Raw genomic sequence first — 19,038 nt, 5'->3', positions numbered from 1 at the left:
CTACTACTTCGAGATCCTCGGTGGAGGAGTGCTTAATGCATTCCTCAACAATAACCCTTGCAGATACTTGTGCCCTATGGGAAATATGTGGGGAATAGACAATTTATCTCAATTATTTTGGTGCTTCTTTAGTTACATTTGTTTAATTGCCTGGGGCTGCCAGCATTCCTTGAGTTTGTGTTCATGTATTTAACATTAAGTTAAGTTTTGCTGTACAGGCCCCCCATGGTTAATTGATTAATGACTGGCTGATTCCTAAATTGAGAGACAGCATGACAAAATTCCTTATTTAGTTTTAAGGGAGCTCTTGAATAACACAACCAGGCATAGTTTTGAAGTGCAATGGTGCTATTTAGTATTGAGTAGACTATACAATATGTTTAAGCTAAGTATGAGTAGTTTTAGCTTAATTAAAGCGGGTAACTGTGTGGTAACATTACGACAAGCGGCGCTGAATATCGATTCAAATAGATATTATGTTACACTAATCTCCTGCCATCAATGCACACCAAGTTTTGTTGTCTCTGCTCGCCACCTCACCCAAGGCCCCATTGAAGTCCCAATCGATTTGAGAGCAAGGTGGCAAAGTGACAAAGGAAAAGCCAATGATATTCAGACATTATTCTTTGATGCAACATACCTCTCGCATCACTAGCACTGAATCTGCATATATAGTTACTTTTGTTGCTGATTATGACATCTGTACAGTTACAAAATTGGGTCCTGGCCTTTGGCATTACCATGTCCCAGCTGCAGTCAAATTTGATCATTTAGTCAACAATATTTTTAAGAGTTGCTACAACTTGAGGAGTGTTAACAAATTTTGTTGAAAACCTGGAAAAGATTCAAAGCATTCATCGCATTTGTTCACTAACCGGAAACCTGCATATTTCTTGATGATTTTTCAATTTTCATGAAACATTCCTGAGTTTTGTTCAGTTTAATTTTGAGTCAAATACACTTGTGTAATTGATGAAGAGTGTTCTTGTGTGACTTTTCTCTGGTTTTGATTTGTGGTCTGCTTCAACATGTTTCAAACAGACGTTCCAGTTGTTGGGTTGTCATGAAGGTTGCTAATTTTAAAGTTTGCATTGGTTCCTTGGGTGAAAGGCTGTGATGAAAGGCTGAGTAGATTAAGCCAGTACTCTATGGAGATTAGAAGTATGAGAGATGAGCTCACTGAGACATAGAAGCTTTTTAAGGAGTTTCAGAAGGAAGACCTCAAGAGATTAATTTCCCTGATTGGGGAATCTAGAACATGGTACTCGGCTTCAATATAAGGGGTTAATCATTTATGATTTAGATGAAGAAAAAAAAAATTACTTAGCTCAGAGTTATCAATCTTTATAACTCTTCATCCCAAAGAGTTGCTGGATAATATGAGGTGGCATGGTGGCTCAATGGTTAACACTGTTGCCTCACAGCGTCAGAGACACTGTGTGGAGTTTGCACATTCTCCTTGTGTCTGTATGAGTTCCTCTGTGTTCTGAATTCCTCAGATAGTCCAAGGATATGCATGTTAGATGGATTGGCCATGCTAAATTTCCCATAGTGTCCAAGGATGTGAATTAGCTGTTGGGAATGCTGGGTTACAGTGATGGGGTAGGTCTGAGTGCGATGCTCTTTGGAGAGTCGTTGTCGGCTTGATAGGCCAAGCAGCCTGCTTCCGCACTGTAGGGATTCTACTTTTTTTAATAACCCATCACTGAGAATGTATCGGGAAAGTGGTGTTGATTCAGATGATCAGCCATGATCATACTGAATAGTGAATAATTCACATGTTCTTAGGCTACTCAGAAGCATCCAAGAAACACATGTATGAATCAGGGCACATGGTAGTGTGTTGAAGGGGCAGGTAACTGAGCAGATAACTGCTACTTCAACATGCCACCATGTCTCCTGGCCAACATCTTTTTCTCAGGCTTGCTGCAGTGCTCCAGTGAGGCTCAGCACAAGCTGGGAGAATAGCATCTCATTTTCCACTTGGAAATTCTACAGTCTTGTGGATTCAGTAGTGAGTTCAGCTTCTTTTGTTTCCAAACCATTATTCCTTGGACTATTCAATCAAGTCAGCGTTCCTTTAAAAGATAAAATTCATCTTCGTTAAAAGCTACTTTGATATTATGGTGCTGCCATGTGATTTTTCTCTTTTGTTTTGAGAGGTTGATGAATGAAGTAGCTTTTTCAATTTAACAATGAACCAAATCAAAAGAATACTCCAGACTGAGATTCTGGTCATTTATTTCCAACCACTGACACTTTATAAGCAGTAATTCAAGGACATTATTGCTGATTTTAGACATGGTATTAAACTGTAAGTGAATAAATGGAACCTCAGTTCTCTAAATTGTTGCTTTTCCAACACTCATTCTCAGGAAAACAATACGTTTAATGGCTAGATGCTGATTTTTATTTCCTAATGATGGTATATGAGGTCTTCAAATTCCATTCTACATCAACTTTATTCCTTTGTCCTCTTAAATCAGTTTAAATCTTTTGCAGAGAAAAGTGGACATCAATCCCAGTTGGCTTTCCCCAACTGTAATTCAACATAATTGAATTATTAGTATCATCCATTAATAATTAGCTGGGTGCCATCTGGTAATTTTGTATGATATGAAGGAATGTGGGAATAAGTGTTAACATGCAAATGGAGCCAGGTTGCTTTAGCATTAATGTGTATGATATTTGATTTCAATATCTTTTGCAAGTTTCCATCATTTCTTTCTCAGTCAAGCATCGCATATTTTTGTCTTGAGTTGCAATCATCTGACCTTGCCTATCTGTGGACAATAATGAGCATAATTCAGACACCATCCTGACTTGGAATGAAATTGTCATTCCTTCAATGTTGCTTAATCAAATCTATGCACACATACATCTTCCAGCAACTTCTATCCTACATGGATTACAGTAGGCAACTTTCTACCATCTTGAGGACAATTATGAATGGGCAATAAATGCTAGCCTAGCTATTGACATTTACAACCTGAGAAAGGATTTAAATGGTAGCGCTGTATTTAAGAATTGGAAAAGCCAAATTCACCAGAATGAAACTAGGTTTCAAGATTATATTATAAGGAAGGGTTTCTTGTTTTAGAAGATTGGATGACATACATACAATGTTTAAAATGATTTAAGGGATATGTGAAATACTGACTCAGTGTTTCATCTGGAAAATCCAGAGCAATAGGTATTTGAGTCAAATCTGGAAAGATTATTTCATTAAATAATCTGGAATAATAATAGTGCAAATCTGGAGCTCACTGTGTTAAAGGTTGAGGACAGTGCCACACTTCCAGTTTCCAAGACTAAGATTGGTACGTTTTTGTAAGAATAATAGGATCAGGAACAAAGATGTGTAAATAAAGTCATAGAGATGTACAGCATGGAAACAGACCCTTTGGTCCAACCTATCCACGCCGACCAGATATTCCAACCCAACCTAGTCCCACCTGCCAGCACCCGGCCCATATCCCTCCAAATCCTTCCTATTCATATACCCATCTAAATGCCTCTTAAATGTTGCAATTGTACCAGCCTCAATAATTAACCAAAGTTGCAAATATACATGATCTAATTGATAGACTGAATAGATTTTCCTACGTTATGTAAGCAAATATAGCAGCTGGTTTGAAAACAGTAAGTTATCAAAATCATGAGGTGAATGTCTAGATTCTTTATTTCATTCATATTTGTTGAGAGATAAATGTTCATTAGGACATTCTCTGCTCTGTTAATTGTGATGTGATACAATTTATTTTGTATTTGGTGACCATCACAAAATTAGCTATCATTAAGACTTGAAGCTTGTGGGTCCTACGCCATGAAAATCTAAGGGTGGTTGCTCAGAGAATAGCATATTGTTTAGGGTGAAAATGCATCATGGTAATTTTCAAACTATTATGTCTCCCATCTTAAATTTAGGGGGAGCCCCCAAGTCTCTAAGCATATTCTCCTACCTTTTGTGAGTGCTTGCTCTGTGCCTAGCTGTACAATCCAAGTCTTCAATATTCATTGCATCTGCTGTGGCTCAGTTGGTATCACTTTCTCCTCTGCTTCAGAAGGTTTGGGTTTGAGTGCAAAAGAAGATCAAAACTGACATTCCAATGCAGTACTGAGGAAGTACTGTATTGTCAGAGCTACCGTCTTTCAGATGATACATTGAACAGAGGCTCTCTCTTCCTGCTTGGTAGATGTTGATGTTTTTGCAACATGATTTCATAGATGACCTGTGGAGCTATCACTGAAGTCATGGCCAAAATGTAGCCATCAATTGGTATCATGAAAAACAGATGGCCTGGTCATTATTTAACTGCTATTTGTGGAAGCTTATTGTGTATCTTCTCGAGTTAATATGGAGGAATATTCAGACTATGATTCATTAGGTTGCATTTGTTTTCTATGCAGTGAGTTAAATGGAGATATAATCCACTCAAATGTAGATTTAATCATAATTGGTTTTAAACTCAATATGATCAATTCTTTTTATTGGTAAACTATTTCAAAATTGATTTGGAGATGCTGGTGTTGGACAGGGATGTACAAAGTTAAAAATCACACAACACCAGATTATAGCCCAACAAGTTTAATTGGAAGCACACTAGCTTTCGGAGTGCTGCTCCTTCATCTGGTGATAGTGAACTATCACCTGATGAAGGAGCGGCGCTCTAAAAGCTAGTGTGCTTCCAATTAAACCTGTTGGACTATAACCTGGTATTGTGTGATTTTTAACTTATTTCAAAATTGCAGTTGTATCATATGTAATTTGATTCTGTTCCACCTAAATACACTATGTGACTGATTTTAGCTTTTAGTCTTGGGATAAAATGTGTAGATATAGATCAGCTACTTATTATATACCTCAACCTTGTGGACATTTATGTCCTACCTCTGATCCAGAAGGTCTGGGTTCAAGTCCCACCTGTACCAGAAGTGTCTGAACACATCCGAACAGTTTGATGTAAAAATATCTACATCTCAACATGTGGGTTGTCCAACTGGAAGCTGATCCACATTATTCAATTTTTGCCTCCAAAAAATAAAATCAGCCTTGTCATGTTTTAAAATAAATAGTTATTTATTTTTGTCACCCAATTTTCTAGAAAATGGAGACTGGCGACCACACAGCAGCCTCTACAAATATGCAGATAACTCAATTGTTAATGATGTAATTGATGACATTCAGAGCAGACCTTCAAGTAGGTTTGGAAGGCATACATCCACAAAAGTGACACCACGGACGTCATTGTTAAAATCAAAAGAAGGTAGGCTGTCAGTATTCAAATAATCAGATTTCCATTATTTTAAAGGTAATTTTATCACCTTTTGTGGTTAAGTACCTTGTTCCTAAAATAATTCAATATGCTTCCAGGTTTGATGCCTCTCTTTGTTTAAATCCTGGCTTCCAACTTACAATGCTCAGCAATATAGCTTGTGTTGATGTCCTAGCTGTTGTTGAAATCATTTTCTCCATGAGGTGATAATCTTTCAGTTTTTTTATCGATCAGTGCTTGCTGACATTGTCAACTGTACTCTTTACTTGAGTATTTTTTCCTTCCAAAGCCAACACTGTTAGATCCCTTTTATGAACAAACCTCTCCTTAAACCCATACTCTCACTGTTTATCTAACAGTAAGTTATTGAAAATTATTTTCAGCTGAACATTGGTTACCATGGCCCCTGATATGATTTGCATGGACCTCAGCAAGACCTTTGACAAGGTTCCACATGGAAGACCCACAGGATCCGAAGTTGGCTTGCAATGAGGAGGCAAAGCATGGTGGTGGAGGGTTGTTCTTGTGATTGGAAGCCTGTGACCAGTGGTGTATCATAGGATTCACTGTTGGAGCACTTGCTGTTTGTTGTATACTTTAATAACTTGGATGAGAATGTAGAATTTGTGAGTTTGATAGTGAGGAGGATGGTCTCAGGCTACAGTCTGATATTGATCAGTTGGAAAATTAGGCAGAAGAATGACAGATTGAATTTAATCCTGATATGTGCGAGATGATGCATTTGGGAGGTCTAGTAAGGGAAGGATATATACACTGAATGTAAGTCTCTCAATAGTACTGAAGAACGAAGGGGTACTGGTGGACAAGTCCGTAGATCCCTGAAGATGTCAGTACCTGTAGAAGAAGGAATATTGGATGCTTGCCTTCATTAACTGTGGTACAGAATTTTAGATTAGATTAGATTACTTACAATGTGGAAACAAGCCCACACCGACCCTCCGAAGAGCAACCCATCCAGACCCATTCCCCTAATTTATCCCTTCACCCAACACCACGGGCAATTTAGCATGACCAATTCACCTAATCTGCACGCATTTGGACTGTGGGAGGAAACCGGAGCACCCAGAGGAAACCCATGCAGACACAGGGAGAATGTGCAAACTCCACACAGACAGTTGCCTGAGGTGGGAATTGAACCCAGGTCTCTGGCGCTGTGAGGCAGCAGTGCTAACCACTGTGCCACCGTGCCACCCACTTTAAGAGTAAGGAAGTTTTGTTACAAATTTTATAAAACATTGGCTCGGCCAGAGATGCAGTCTGAGTAATTTAATTTAGTTTTTTTGAAAACTGACTAAATATATTGATACGAGTAGTGCAGTTGATGTGATTTGCATGGATCTCAGCAAGGCCTTTGACAAGGTTCCACATGGAAGACCCACAGGATCCGAAGTTGTCTTGCAATGAGGAGGCAAATGTGGAGGCTTGTTCTTGTAATTGGAAACCTGTGACCAGTGGTGTATCATAGGATTTGCTGCAAATTTCTCAGCCAGAAATATATACAGTTCTAATCACTACAATATCAGAAGGATGTGATTGCACCGGAGAGAGTACAGAGGGGACTCACCAGGATGTTGCCTGGGATGGAAAGTCTCAGTTATGAAGACAGACAAAGGCTGCATTTGTTTTCCTTGGAGCAGAGGAAGTGTGGGGTGAGGAGAGAATCTGTTTAGATATACAAAATGGGATTAATGTATTTGAGTGCTTATTGGTCAAAATAGACATAATAGGCTGAAGGGCCTGTTTCTATGCAGTATTACTCTATGACACTGAGTTGCATATGCTTTAGATAAATGAGAGCCTGTAGACATCCTGTACTTGGATTTCCAGAAGGTATTCACCAAATTGTCACGTAAAATGTTACTGTGCAAAGTAGAAGCATGTGCTAAAGGCGTTATCATAATGGCTTGAACAGGAGATTGGCTGGCTAGCTGGCAGGCACAAGACAAGCATAAATGTGACTTTAATTGGCAGGATGTGCATAGAACATCCTGCAGCTCTCTGTGCTGGAATTTAATATTTTACAATTTCTAGTAATGACTTGGATGAGAGGAATAAATTCATGGTGGCAAAATTTGCATGTAAGACAAAGAAAGTAGATTGTGAAGAAGACATAAAGGATTTTGCAAACAAATCAGGAGAGTGAATGGACGAAAGTATGGCAGATTAAGTACATCGAGGGAAAATGTACAATGGTTCATTATGCCAGGACGGATCAGAAAAACATAGTGTTAACTAAATGGAGAATGGCTGTACAATTCAAAGGAATAGGGAGGCTCCAGTTATTCTAGTGCACAAATCACAAAAGATTAATATTGGAGGCACAGCAAGTAATCAAGAAGGCAAACAGAATATTAACCATTATAAGAGGATTTGAACATAAAAGTAAGGCATTGATGAATCAAGATGTGAATCCTGTAACTGGGAAGCTGATGGGATGTGTGTAAGTATTTTGAATTTACCTATTCAATGTAAAGACTGAGTTTTTTCTTATCTTACTTTATTCAAGTAGTCACAGAATCTGCTTATAAATGGCCCAGCATCAAGGGGTCAATGCACAAAGCGAGATTCAGCCAGGAACAGGTTGTTGATTTGGTTTGTGGAGTTTTGACAATTCATAGATGTTAAAGACTGTCTGCCTGGCAAGAGCTATCTGATTTGTTTCTGGGTAGCTGAACAGCTTGTGGGGGTGAATGATACTGCCAGAAGCATTTAGATTGCTGAAAGGTCTGTCTCTCCAGTAATCTGCATAAAACCTGAAGTCAGCCAGTTTAATGTCTCTGACCAGTTGCAGTAAGCTGTTGATTTTAACTAATATGTTGAAGACTTTATAATGCATAAAGGAGTTGCTCTCTGCTTCTAGTGAAGAAAAGAGGGAACATAAAGGAAAAAGATCAGAGAACCAGAGAATTTGGGAAACAAAAGAAACATTTAATCAAATCTTGAGGACTGGAACTAACGAAGTGTATCCCTGGCAGTTTTGTTCTCCCTCCAGTTCCAACGTCAGTTTGTTTATCTGTCTGTGTCTGTCTTTCTGTTGAGGCAGAGGTCAGGGTTTAGAGGAAGTTGGAGTTTTAGCTAGTAGAATTATATGCCGATCCATCATAGTTTTTTTTTTAACGTCTGGTTGAGAACAAGCAATTGATTTTATTAAGTACAAAACCTGATTCATGCTTTCCTGGATTTGTCTGATGGATACATTGGAAACTATGCATACTTCCATAAAAGTGACGACTCTTGAAATCGTGAGGCTTCATTTCCAGTGCACTACCCAGTGATGCATGATGTCAGATTTATTGTGTCGTATTTCTGATGCAGATGGGACAAGAACCCAAACCTTCTGGCCCAGAGGCAGGATCGATACCTTTGTGTTACAGGAGCTCAGTGGCATGTCTGCAGGCATGCAAGGAGCATACAAATTTAGGGTGTAATTACAACAGACAATTACGAAATTAAATGTCATGTTTACTAAAGGACCTGCAGAGCTGAAAATGTGTTGCTGGAATGTCCCTTCTTCAGGAATCATGCCCAAAACGTCGATTCTCCTGCTCCTTGGATGCTGCCTGACCTGCTGCGCTTTTCCAGCAACACATTTTCAGCTCTGATCTCCAGCATCTGCAGTCCTCACTTTCTCCTAAAGGAATTGCAGTACAAGTACAAGAATGGCTGGGTGAGTGTGTGGTTAGGAGATATGTGTTGGTGAGTGAATGGGAAAAAATGACAAGAAAGTCGTGTTACTTTTTGATGGGGAATTTAGGGTTGCGGCTGTTCAACAATGAGCTCCACTTGCTGCTTTTTAACTACCTTTATTCCAATTAGTTGGCACCTTACAAAAGAAGTGGGATGACCTGAGTGTTAATTACTTACAGCCTGTCTTGCAGAGTTCCAAAATCCAAATTCATGACCAATTATGTGGCCCTCTCCAATTATTTTTGTGTGTACCTCGTTCCCCAACCAAAACAGCACAAATTTTATGGATTCCTTAGGTTGCCATGGGACACTTCTCTTCAACCAGAGACTGGCTTTCCTCTGATATCCACTTGGTGGCTAACAGAAAGGAAGCATACTTCTCTTTGCTAACTGCACGGTTTGTAGTCTTGATTCTCTAAGGGCTCTCTTGTACTCATTCTCTTACTCTCTCTCTCTCTCTCTGAGCCTGGCTTGCCATTCTCAACCATATGCAGTATACTGAGATATATTGTTGAGCAGAATTCTGAATGATCACATAACCTTTCATTAAATCCATTTTGTTGTTTTTATTATTATTTAAACTCTTCCATTCATAACAACTATAAGTTTTTCAATGTTCAGGCTTGAAAGTTTGGGAAAAAACCTTGGAATAATAAGTTGAAGTTATTTGTATGCTGGTTCACTTAGAAGACAATGGATGTGGAAATGTGATGGAAGATCATCTATCAAAAGATTAGTTAGATGGCAGGATGAATTTAACAGGATTAAGTTTATTATCTCAGTAAGGCTTTGTAGGTGCAGTCATATTTTAAGCATACTAAAATGTACAGCTTTCTGCAACTTGTTCAATTCAGAACAGAATTAAAACGAAACATTTGAATTCAGTAGTAATAGCTTTCTAAATTAAAACAAAAATGAGTTTATGCAGTATGTTATCACATTCTGAGGATGTTCCAACGGATTCATGTTAAAATGTTATTATGCAGGCAGACAGGACAGACAATTTGTGTATAAAATTAAAGAAACAAGAAAATGAATGACTGAAAATTAAATCAGCTTTCGCTAGTCTTGACTGAAAGAGAAATATTGGCTTGGACACGAGGACAGCTCACTTTCCTGACATATGAGCTGATAATGCTACCAAATAAACTATGCTAACTTTTTTCAGTAAAAGCAAATGTTTTATAGAAATAACGTATCTGGTTTCTTTGCATTTATTTTAATATTTGCTATGAGAAACCTGTAAAATTATGAAATCGATATGTTAATGTGTATTTGTAAGTCAACTGTATCCAATATTTAATAGGATGCTAGATTAGGCTTAGTTGATCAGAACTATCAAATAATAAAAACAAATATTTCACAATGAGCTCACATTATACAGCAAACCGTAATGACAAAAAGGAACAAAATTAACCCGAGAATTTGAGATGGATGTTGGTGTTTACGCTTGTGCAGAGTTAGTACTGATTGCACCAGAGTACAAAGTTGGCATTTTACATATTTGTGTTCTTCAGACTTCTACTCAGTTACCTTAATTGTTGAGAACTATGGGAGGTTACAGCTGTGGTAACTCGGCAATTATTCTTTTGGTGTTGTATATGTGAGATTATAATAGATGTAATGTTCTTCTTTGTGGGATAATATGAAGGAGATTTGCTGCCTCGGTTCTCACCTGCTAAATTATTGACCTTACTTTTTTTCCCTTTGGCAAGGAATTCAGCAATGACAAGTTATTTTCCCAAAGGAAGAACATGTATTATCCCAAGGCTGCTTCTGAAGATGTACTTGCAGCAGACTTCAGAAATTTATTGATAAAAGTTTAAAAACAGATAAATGGTCTTCTACTTGATAAATGGCATAAGGAGATTCTAGAGAAAAAGAGGGATTCTCACTCTCAGATAGGAAAATAAAACTAGAATGGACAACAGAGTATTACCTAATATGCATAAAAATGAATAAATGAATAATTAGATTATTTAGATCACAGGAGAAAAAACAAGTAGTTTAATGCATCATCCTGTTGAATGCTAAGATTAGATGAGATTACTTAGTGTGTAAACAGGCCCTTCGGCCCAACAAGTCTACACCTCCGAAGAGCAACCCACCCAGACCCATTCCCCTACATTTACCCTTTCACCTAACACTACGGGCAATGTAGCTTGGCAAATTCACCTAACCTGTACATTTTTAGACTGTGGGAGGAAACCAGAGCACCCGGAGGAAACCTACGCAGACACTGGGAGAATGTGCAAACTCCACCCAGACAGTTGCCTGAGGTGGGAATTGAACCCGGGTCTCTGCTGTGCCACCGTGCCGCCCCTAACATCAAGTTGTTCTGAGAGTTAGTAAATTAAGAAAAGGGATAGTAATTAGAAAGGAGATTGATTGTATCCCTATCTCTGAGCCAGGAGGCCAGGTTTAAGTCTCACTTGTTCCAGAGGTGTGTAATAACATGGTCATAGAGGTCTACAGCACAGAATAAGCCCTTTGTCCCATTGAGTCTGCACCAGTGAAAAGCAACCACCTAGATACTCTAATCCCATTTTCCAGCATTTGGCCCATAGCGTGGTATGCCTTGACATCGCAAGTACATATCTAAATACTTCTTACATGTTATGAGGGTTTCTGCCTCTACCAACCTTACAGACAATGAGTTCCAGATTCCCACCCCTCTCTGACTGAACATGACTTTCCTCACATCCCCTCTAAATCTCCTGACCCATACCTTAAATCTATGCCTTTGGTCATTGATCCCTCTAAAAAGAGGAAAAGTTCCTTCCTGTCTCCCCTGTCTTGACTGAAACATCTCTGAACAAGTTGATTGGAAACATTTAGAAAGAGGAGTAACTTAGAGGAGAGTAGGAAAGACAAGAAATAGAGAAAAGGAAACAACAAGGAAATAACAATGTCTGTGGTAGGACTATTATAGAAAGTAGCATGTATAACTGGCTTATACTTCCAGTCTATGTGACTATTATGTTAAATAAAACTGTAGTGTTTGTGTGATGTAACTGAAATTACTATGTTTTCTATTTCTATATTTTAGGAGCTCTGGGTTGCTCTGGGAGAGTAATGAATCCCTCTTCAGTAAAATCATTACATATTGCATCACAAATTGCAACGAAATCTTTGGATTCATGGAAAAGACATAATAGTCTTCATCTAAACTCTGCTGCTCCACACCCGCTGACTAGAGCTGCAGTTGAAATTTCTGAAGTTGAAAGCATTGATCAAGGTGAACCCTGTTTTGAAGATGATGCTGATGAACAAACTTTAATTGAATTGGAGATGGAGCTGATGCAGACTCATAAAGGTATAAAATTCTTCAAAGAAAGAATGCCATACTGTAATTCTTTTCAAATACGAGTTTGTGCTCTATAGTTTCACGAGCAGCTTGAAATGAAATTAAGTAGTTTCCAATTATCTGAGAGCAGAATTTTCAGACAAATGAGATATAAAAAAAGATTGTCATCCCAGTAATGACATTGGTATGTCATCTTAAACATTGTGCTCAAGTTTCAAGCTTCATGTGTGACACGAAGCCACAACCTATTTATCTGAAGCAAACATGCTATCAACTGACATTAATCATTTTTATCCCTCATCTTTGCTTCTTTTTTGGGAAGTGGTGTTGCAGTACTCCAGTCGTCTGGCAGCTGCAGTGCATCTAAGGGCAAATGGAAGGTTGTGACCAGAGTCTCTTAATATTTTTGCCTTTACTTCATGCAGTAACCTAGAGTACGTCCTATCGTGATACTTTGTGGACTGCTTCGTTTAAGGTGCCTGTTCATTTTTATCCTATTTGTCACAGACAAGAAGAGGTGAATTAAATTATTTTTACTGTTCTGTTTTGTATGTAACAATGGTCATTTTGAATTGATTTTCTTATTTTCTTTTCCCTTTTAAAAATAAGCATAGCATCTTTCCTGTTTGCACAGTCCAATTAAACAAGGACCCACAGCAAATTCCTGAGAGTAAAATCAATGCAGAATTGATTAACTCATTCAAAAAACAGGAGAAATAGAATGCAACCTGCATTCTCACACTCTCACAAAGCTGCGTACATGGAAAAAGTATGTTATAAATTAGCAATTAGTTAAAATCAAATGTTTTGGTCCTAGTTCATCTGAATTAAAATCCAGAATCCACTGTGTATTGGAGGTCCTTTCAGTTGGCTCTGCATAACTACCCTTTTCACAGGAGCTCCAATGTAGTCACAGTGTAGCTGAGGGTGCAATCGTTGCAAGGTTGCAAGTGTTCCCTTTGGTGAAATACAGTATTCATTCCAGAAATCAGAGTTTTAAGAGAGTTTGAGATCAAAGGTAGGTGTTAGCTTAGTCTGGAGCTGTTTATGGTTTGTCTTCTTCTGATTTAGAAGCTGACTAATGAAAGGAGTCAAAGCAGTATTACTAAAAGCTGTTTAAAATCCAGCAGTTTTAATGATGTGACTGAGATTTCAGGTTCAGACATTCAGCAAATGAGATGGATTTAATGTACCCTCGTCAAAAACTATTATGTTTTAGAGCAGATAACTGTGCAGTAATTGGCACCAAGTCAAGCACAACAGGTTTTGTTGGCTTTCTGTCAAACTAAAAATGGCTGTAGTGTTGTAATAACCAGAAATTTCTAGAAGTAGCCACTTTAACTATTCTGTATTCAATATCAGCCATTTTAAAATCCAGCATAAATCTTTTTTTAAAATTTAAAATAAGTGATCAAGTTTACTTTAAAAACAAACCCACAATTACGATCTCTTACTTCCTGTCCTCACAGCTGACTCCTTTTCTGCCTCATTGGCAGCTTTTTTCTTTCAAGTAAGAGAGGTGCGAAGTACTCACTTTGTACCTCATCCATGTCTCCTTCATCTTTAAGAAGCTGTTTCCACAAGAGAGAATATCATTTCCGCTTGCACCCTGTTAAGATGTTTCAGGATCTTAGATGTCAGTCTTACTTTTTAAAAACTCAGTGGATAAGCCCCTGGCCTGTCTAAACTTTCAATCTTAGACAACCTACAAATTCCAGTTAATAGTCAAGTAAACCTTCTCTGAACTGTTCTCAATGTGTTTACATCCTTCCTTAAATAAAGTGACCAGTACTATACACAGTACTACAGACTTTACCTCACTATGCCCTGTACAACTGAAACACAGATTTTCTTTTATATTCAGTTTCCCTCATGATGAATAATAAAATTCTATTAGCTTTTGAAAGACCCTTTATTTGGTGTAAATGTTCTGTGGAGAAAGTGAGGACTGCAGATGCTGGAGATCAGAGTTGAAAATGTGTTGCTGGAAAAGCGCGGAGGAGTCCAAGGACCTGCATGTCCTTGGTGGAGTGGGAGGGGGAGTTGAAGTGTTGAGCCACGGGGTGGTTGGGTTGGTTGGTCCGGGTATCCCAGAGGTGTTCTTTGAAATGTTCCGCAAGTAGACGGCCTGTCTCCCCAATATAGAGGAGGCCACATTGGGTGCAGCCATACCTCAACACGGTCCTGTCCCCCTTAGTCCAAGAACTCCCCACCTATGCTGGAGGCACCACCTACGCCCTCCGCCTCCTCCATGATTTTCGCTTCCCCGGTCTCCAACACCTTATCTTCACCACAGATATCCAGTCCCTGTACACGTGAATTTGTGGCAGATATGGAAGGATCCCTTGGGGCCTTGGAGGGAAGTAAGAGGGGGAGGTGTGGGCGCAGGTTTTGCATTTCTTGCAGTTGCAGGGGAAGGTGCCAGAAGTGGAGGTTGGGTTGGTGGGGGGCATGGACCTGACGAGGGAGTCACGGAGGGAGTGGTCTTTTCGGTGATAGGGGAGGGGAGGAAAATATATCCCTGGTGGTGGAGTCCGTTTGGAGGTGGTGGAAATGACGACGGATGATACGATGTATATGGATGTTGGTGGGGTGGTAGGTGAGGACCAGTGGGGTTCTGTCCTTGTGGCGATTAGAGGGGTGGGGCTCAAGGGCGGAGGAGCAGGAAGTGGAGGAAATGCAGTGGAGGGCATCGTCGATTACGTCTGGGGGGAAATTGTGATCTTTGAAGAAGGAGGCCATCTGGGTTGTACGGTATTGGAACTGGTCCTCCTGGGAGCAGATTCGGCGGAGATGAAGGAATTGGGAATATGGGATGGCGTTTTTACAGGGGGCAGGGTGGAAGGCGGTGTAGTCTAGGTAGCTGTGGGAGTCGGTCAGTTTATAGTAAATGTCCGTGTTGATTCGTTCGCCCGAGATAGAAATGGAAAGGTCTAGGAAGGGGAGGGAGGAGTCTGAGATGGTCCAGGTGAATTTGAGGTCGGGGTGGAAGGTGTTGGTAAAGTGGATGAACTGTTCAACCTCCTCGTGGGAGCACGAGGCAGCGCCAATATAGTCATCGATGTAGCGGAGGAAAAGGTGAGGGGGTGCCAGTGTAGCTGTGGAAGATGGACTGTTCCACATATCCTACAAAGAGGCAGGCATAGCTGGGGGTGCACATGGCTACTCCTTTGGTTTGGAGGAAGTGGGAGGATTCGAAAGAGAAGTTGTTCAGGGTGAGGACCAGTTCAGTCAGTCGAAGGAGGGTGTCAGTGGAAGGGTCCCCTACGCCTTATCTTCACCATGGACATCCAGTCCCTGTACACCTCCATCCCCCATGACGAAGGACTCAAAGCCCTCTGCTTCTTCCTTTCCCGCCGTACCAACCACTACCCAGATGGCCTCCTTCTTCAAAGACCGCAATTTCCCCCCAGACGTGACCTTCCCCTGCAACCGCAAGAAATTCAAAACTTGCGCCCGCACCTCCCCCCTTACTTCCCTCCAAGGCCCCAAGGAATCCTTCCATATCCGCCACAAATTCACCTGCTCCTCCATTTATTGCATCCGCTGCACCCAATGTGGCCTCCTCTATATTGGGGAGACAGGCCGTCTACTTGCGGAACGTTTCAAAGAACACCTCTGGGACACCCGGACCAACCAATACTTCTGATTCTGTTACTACTTTGGAGGAATGCAAATATATACATTCTAAAGAAGAAAAATATTCTAGTGGTTTGAAATTCTGATCAAATTTGGAAACTGAAGCAATAATTAAATTTCATGGACAAACCCAACAGGCATGTCAACAACCAAATTTGCTGAATGTTTTATTTTAAAAGCTTGTTTTCAGCATTTTTCTTCTTGTTTGGTTTAAGGAGACAAAAGGAGAATTTAATTTCAGTTTTCCTGTTGACCTTGTACTAAATAGCAACTTTAAAATAATGCAGGACAGTTACCTGAAAAGTATATGAAGGGCACCTAAGAACAGATGAAAAATATCTGAAAGAAGATTCCTTAATTGGTTTTTTTATTTGTTTGCACACTGAGAAGTGAAATGCAGTAGGAAAAGTTCAGTGTAATGATCTTGTATGTAGTATCAATGTCAGCGAATGCATCTGCAAATGAGATCTCCTACTTGTCAAGCTCTCTAGCTGTTAAATGTACTACATGCCCACCACTCCCCCATCAGCGATCATGGCTCTTACTAAAATTCAGAGCCTCTACCTCAGACACTCAATAATGCTTCTAGTTTCACAACCTGCTTCTACATATTAAACTACATACATCATCCAAACACACACCATTATAACACTAATATTCTTCCCTCTTCCTTGCAGGGTTAAGTGGCACATATCTCTGGAAGCAGTAGATAAATATAAGTACATGAATAAGAAATGTTTGGAGGGATATGGGCCAAGCTCAGGCAGATGGAACTAGTTTAGTTTGGAATTATAGTCAGCATGCACTGGTTGGATTGGAGGGGGTCTGTTTCCATGCTGATGCTCTGTAAATGTTGTGTCAGTTGTGATTTCTTAATCAGTTGCCTTTTCTTGGCCACAGGTCACAAATACATGTGTATCTGCATGCACAGGTTATCCTAATATCTCACAATAGATCCTAGCCCTCAATTATCTCAGAAACTGCCATTGGATGAAAATCTTGTTCTGATGAAAATGTGGGGTAGCCAGGCTGTAACAGTCACCCATTTTAAAAACACTCATTATCATTGATGCTGAGACCCTGAAACGCAGCCTTGTGAACAACCCCAGCCTAGCAATATAGTCCCATCTGAGTGCCACTCTGCTCTCACGCTCACAAATTCGGGCACCTTGATATTGTCACCCTCAGTGAAATACAACGCCAATGTGCAGGAGAGGCCAACTAGCAGTAGCAGAAAATTAGCAACAAATACCTCAAAACTCCCATCAAGGTGGTGATTCTCTGGTTGTGCGTCACTGCCAACTTTTCCACCACAAACACCAGGAGTCAAAGTGGAACCATAGTAACAGCTCCGCTCTAAAGTCAATCACTACAAGAAACAGCAAAGACGTCCTTGGCCTCTACCAAGAAAGATCTAGACTGGCTTGACAAAAATGATCAAGAGTGTTATGATGTTGAAGGCATGCACTGTACCTTTAAGAGAGAGTGAAAGCTGAAAAACTGACAAGCACTGGTCATGTGACCAACTAGCAGGCACAAGGTGTACTGTACAATTTGAAGATGTAATATTTGGGCTGTAACCTAGATACATGAGTTGTTTTCACAGCAGTTTGAATTTGACCAATCAGTTTAAATTATGCCCCAAGATACTAAAACCCAATCTAATTTGAATTTTATTATTTTGACAACATTGAACAATTGAGATGATCCAATGTTTGGGATATAAAAAGCAGGAATTTTGGACAGTTAGGCAGAGAAAGAGCACCTTCTGCTATCGACAGACTGCTATTCAAAAACACTCTCGATTAAAGGTGCCATTTTCATATGAAACATCTTGGCAACAGAAGACTGAAAATGACCCAGGAAGATCTACAAACAGAGAAAAATCAACCCCGTTGTCTGGTTTTGAAAAAAATTGAGTTGCTGTAAATTTAATAGGGGATTTTATTGGATCAGTATATTGTTTTCGAGTTGGATCTAGATGACAAATCTTTAAGAGAAAGGAGGCTTAAAGTTGTAAATAGTTGTTGTTTAATGTTCACTTTTGGAGTTAAATAATAAAATTGTTATTTTTTTCTTTAAATAGAGAAATTTGAGTAGTTCTCTGTCACTCATACTTTAACAGATTATGAGGTAAGGTGAGCTTTTCTGGGTTTTCGTTTAATTAGCAGAAGGGTTCACCGCCATGTCGTAACAAGAGGTAAAAACCTGATCAAACTCTAGCATAAACCTTTCATTGACTAGAAACTGCACTAAGGCTCAAGAAAATAACAACAGTCCTACAAATAGCTGAAGTTATTAGTATTACATGAAATCTGTGAGGTAAAGAACAAATCTGTGTGTAGAAAGAGCACAGGAGATCCACAGCTCACAGATCTAGTAACATGTACAACTTCTTCAGTACTGTCAAGATATTCTATGATTCAAGTACTTGAGGCAGAACCTCACTGAGAACCATGGTTGCAAGGAGCTCATCAAGGATGGGAGACTCTGTTCGTGTATCTTGCCTTTTAAGAACATTTGCTATGTAGGAGTCTATGTTCTGTGTGTACACTATTGCAACTCTATCTAACAGTTACCAAGGGTTTGCAAGCATGCAACCAGATTGAAATCAGTTGGTATGCTGTAAAATCTGCTTCATAATTTATTATGTGTCTGACTGTTTTAAATAATCAAACCCACAGTGTTATTCAGTCCCTGATGAGTAATTGATCATTAGAGCAAAATCATTGATATGGTGAAGCAATGGAAAATATCATGCTGATGAAGCCTATCATGACTGAACAGCTTGTGAATAAGTTAATCTACTGGTGAAACAGCTGGTCTATGCATTAAATTCCCCTAAAGTGCATGAGACAGCCTTCAATAGGTTTCTTAATTGCAGCGTTTCAGACTCAGCAGGAGCAGCTACAGAAATATCAAAATGAGCTCAAAGCAATACTGGAGAACATATCAGACCAGCAAAAACAGGTGGAGATCACAGCGCACACAAGAGCTGCATGAGGTAGCCTTGTCAGAAAGAAATGTCAGCTAGTGAAAGAACTTGAGCAACACGTAGGGGAAGACAAACATTTACCAAAGCAGCAAGTGAAAGATGTTCCGGCTTCA

General features: G+C 39.6%; 1 protein-coding gene across 8 annotated transcripts in view; it reads left to right on the top strand.

Annotated features, from left to right (window-relative positions):
- The window catches only part of zbbx (zinc finger, B-box domain containing), a 109,590-nt gene that overhangs the window by 81,982 nt on the left and 8,570 nt on the right, over nt 1-19,038 (top strand). For 7 of the 8 annotated variants that reach the window (XM_043702152.1, XM_043702154.1, XM_043702156.1 and 4 more), the window contains 2 exons: nt 5,106-5,267; nt 12,034-12,300. In XM_043702152.1, the coding sequence (XP_043558087.1) occupies nt 5,106-5,267; nt 12,034-12,300 (429 nt within the window). The remainder of the gene's footprint in view (nt 1-5,105; nt 5,268-12,033; nt 12,301-19,038) is intronic. The other variant, XM_043702158.1, reaches the window with a different exon arrangement.

This window comes from Chiloscyllium plagiosum, chromosome 13 (assembly GCF_004010195.1).
Source record: "Chiloscyllium plagiosum isolate BGI_BamShark_2017 chromosome 13, ASM401019v2, whole genome shotgun sequence".
NCBI classification, from domain to species: Eukaryota; Metazoa; Chordata; class Chondrichthyes; order Orectolobiformes; family Hemiscylliidae; genus Chiloscyllium; species Chiloscyllium plagiosum.
This window is presented reverse-complemented; position numbering and strand designations above follow the sequence as displayed.